This window comes from Nanorana parkeri, unplaced genomic scaffold (assembly GCF_000935625.1).
Source record: "Nanorana parkeri isolate BGI_ZX_2015 unplaced genomic scaffold, ASM93562v1 scaffold2228, whole genome shotgun sequence".
NCBI lineage: Eukaryota > Metazoa > Chordata > Amphibia > Anura > Dicroglossidae > Nanorana > Nanorana parkeri.
In genome coordinates, this window is record NW_017308496.1 from 135,989 (window position 1) to 137,219 (window position 1,231).

A 1,231-nucleotide genomic window follows, 5' to 3' on the forward strand; every position below is an offset into this window, starting at 1 on the left:
ACGCAAAGTGCAGGGTCAGTGTGACGCACAGCGCAGAGGTCTGAGTGACGCGCAGAGGTCAGAGTGATGCAGAGGACAGTGTGACGCACAGTGTAAGGAAGAAAGAAAAGGGACTTACAGTGCTTTGACTAATGAATGTAAGATAATTTCATATCAGCATGCAGACCTGTGATTTGTATGCAGGTATTCAGGTGCCTCTTCTTTCTCCTGGGGGGGGGGTGGAGGTTGGTGCAGAGATCCTTCTTTTCCCTGCTAACTTTCTGGATGGCCGGTCTCACCGTCTCTGCAGTCTTCCTCCCAGCCTGGCAGCTGAGGTGGGCGGAGGAAGCTGCAGAAGACAGCGGATGTCATCGAGGAGCGCCGCCGGACCAGAGATGGGACACTACCACCACGGCGATCGTTCTCTCTTCTCATCGGCCGCTCTGTAGCTACAGCGGCCGGTGAGAAGAGAGAACAGAAGCGAGCAATTGCCGCGGGTAGTGTCCCATCTCTGGTCTCGCCGGCGGCGCTCCTCGGTGAGATTCCACTTGCCCCCCCGCAATTTTCACTCGCCAATTGCGAGGGGGCGAGTGGAAATTTTGAGGCCTGCTCTACAGGATAGCTCTTCTCTTCATTGCATTACTTTCAGTAGATTACTGTTTTCACAATATCTAAGGAGAGACACATAGCTTTTCAAAGAAGCTTACCCTCACCTCAACGAGCTCAGTTTTCATGTCACTATTCTAGTCACTCACATTTCAACTTTACAGCTCATTTTGTTGTCTTTCAGGTCCACGAGTTTGCCTTGGGGAGAATCTGGCCCGTATGGAGCTCTTTCTCTTCTTCACCACTATGCTAACACACTTTGAATTCCACTGGCCGGACCCCAAGTCTCCTCCAGATCTCACCCCAGTATTTGGGATTTCTCAGGTTCCTAGGCGTTTCAAGATGAGGTTGGTTCCCCGCACCTAAACCTAATCATCTAAAGGCCAGAAGGACAAAACAATCATTGGAGTACCACATCCTTTCAAATGCAACCAGACGCAATGTGCTGTGAAATATAAACATGACTGTTTCTATTTTTCTCTCAGTGACACTTCTCAGTTACTGTGTTGTGTAGAGATTACTGCTGTTAAAACAGTAACACATTTTTTATCAAGCTTTCACTAAGGCGCTGTTTATTTGATCACCAACCACTTGTAAGCATAAAGCGTAAGAGGGTAAATTCAGGTTGCAAAGCCCCTAAAAGACA

The 1,231-nt window shown here is 48.7% G+C and overlaps 1 protein-coding gene across 1 annotated transcript in view; it reads left to right on the top strand.

The window, feature by feature from the left end:
- Positions 1-951, top strand: part of LOC108801124 (cytochrome P450 2J6-like) — a 23,269-nt gene extending 22,318 nt beyond the window's left edge. The window contains exon 9 of the mRNA XM_018573079.1: positions 770-951. Coding sequence (XP_018428581.1) covers positions 770-951 — 182 coding nt within the window. The remainder of the gene's footprint in view (positions 1-769) is intronic.
- The last annotated feature ends 280 nt before the right edge of the window (positions 952-1,231 follow it).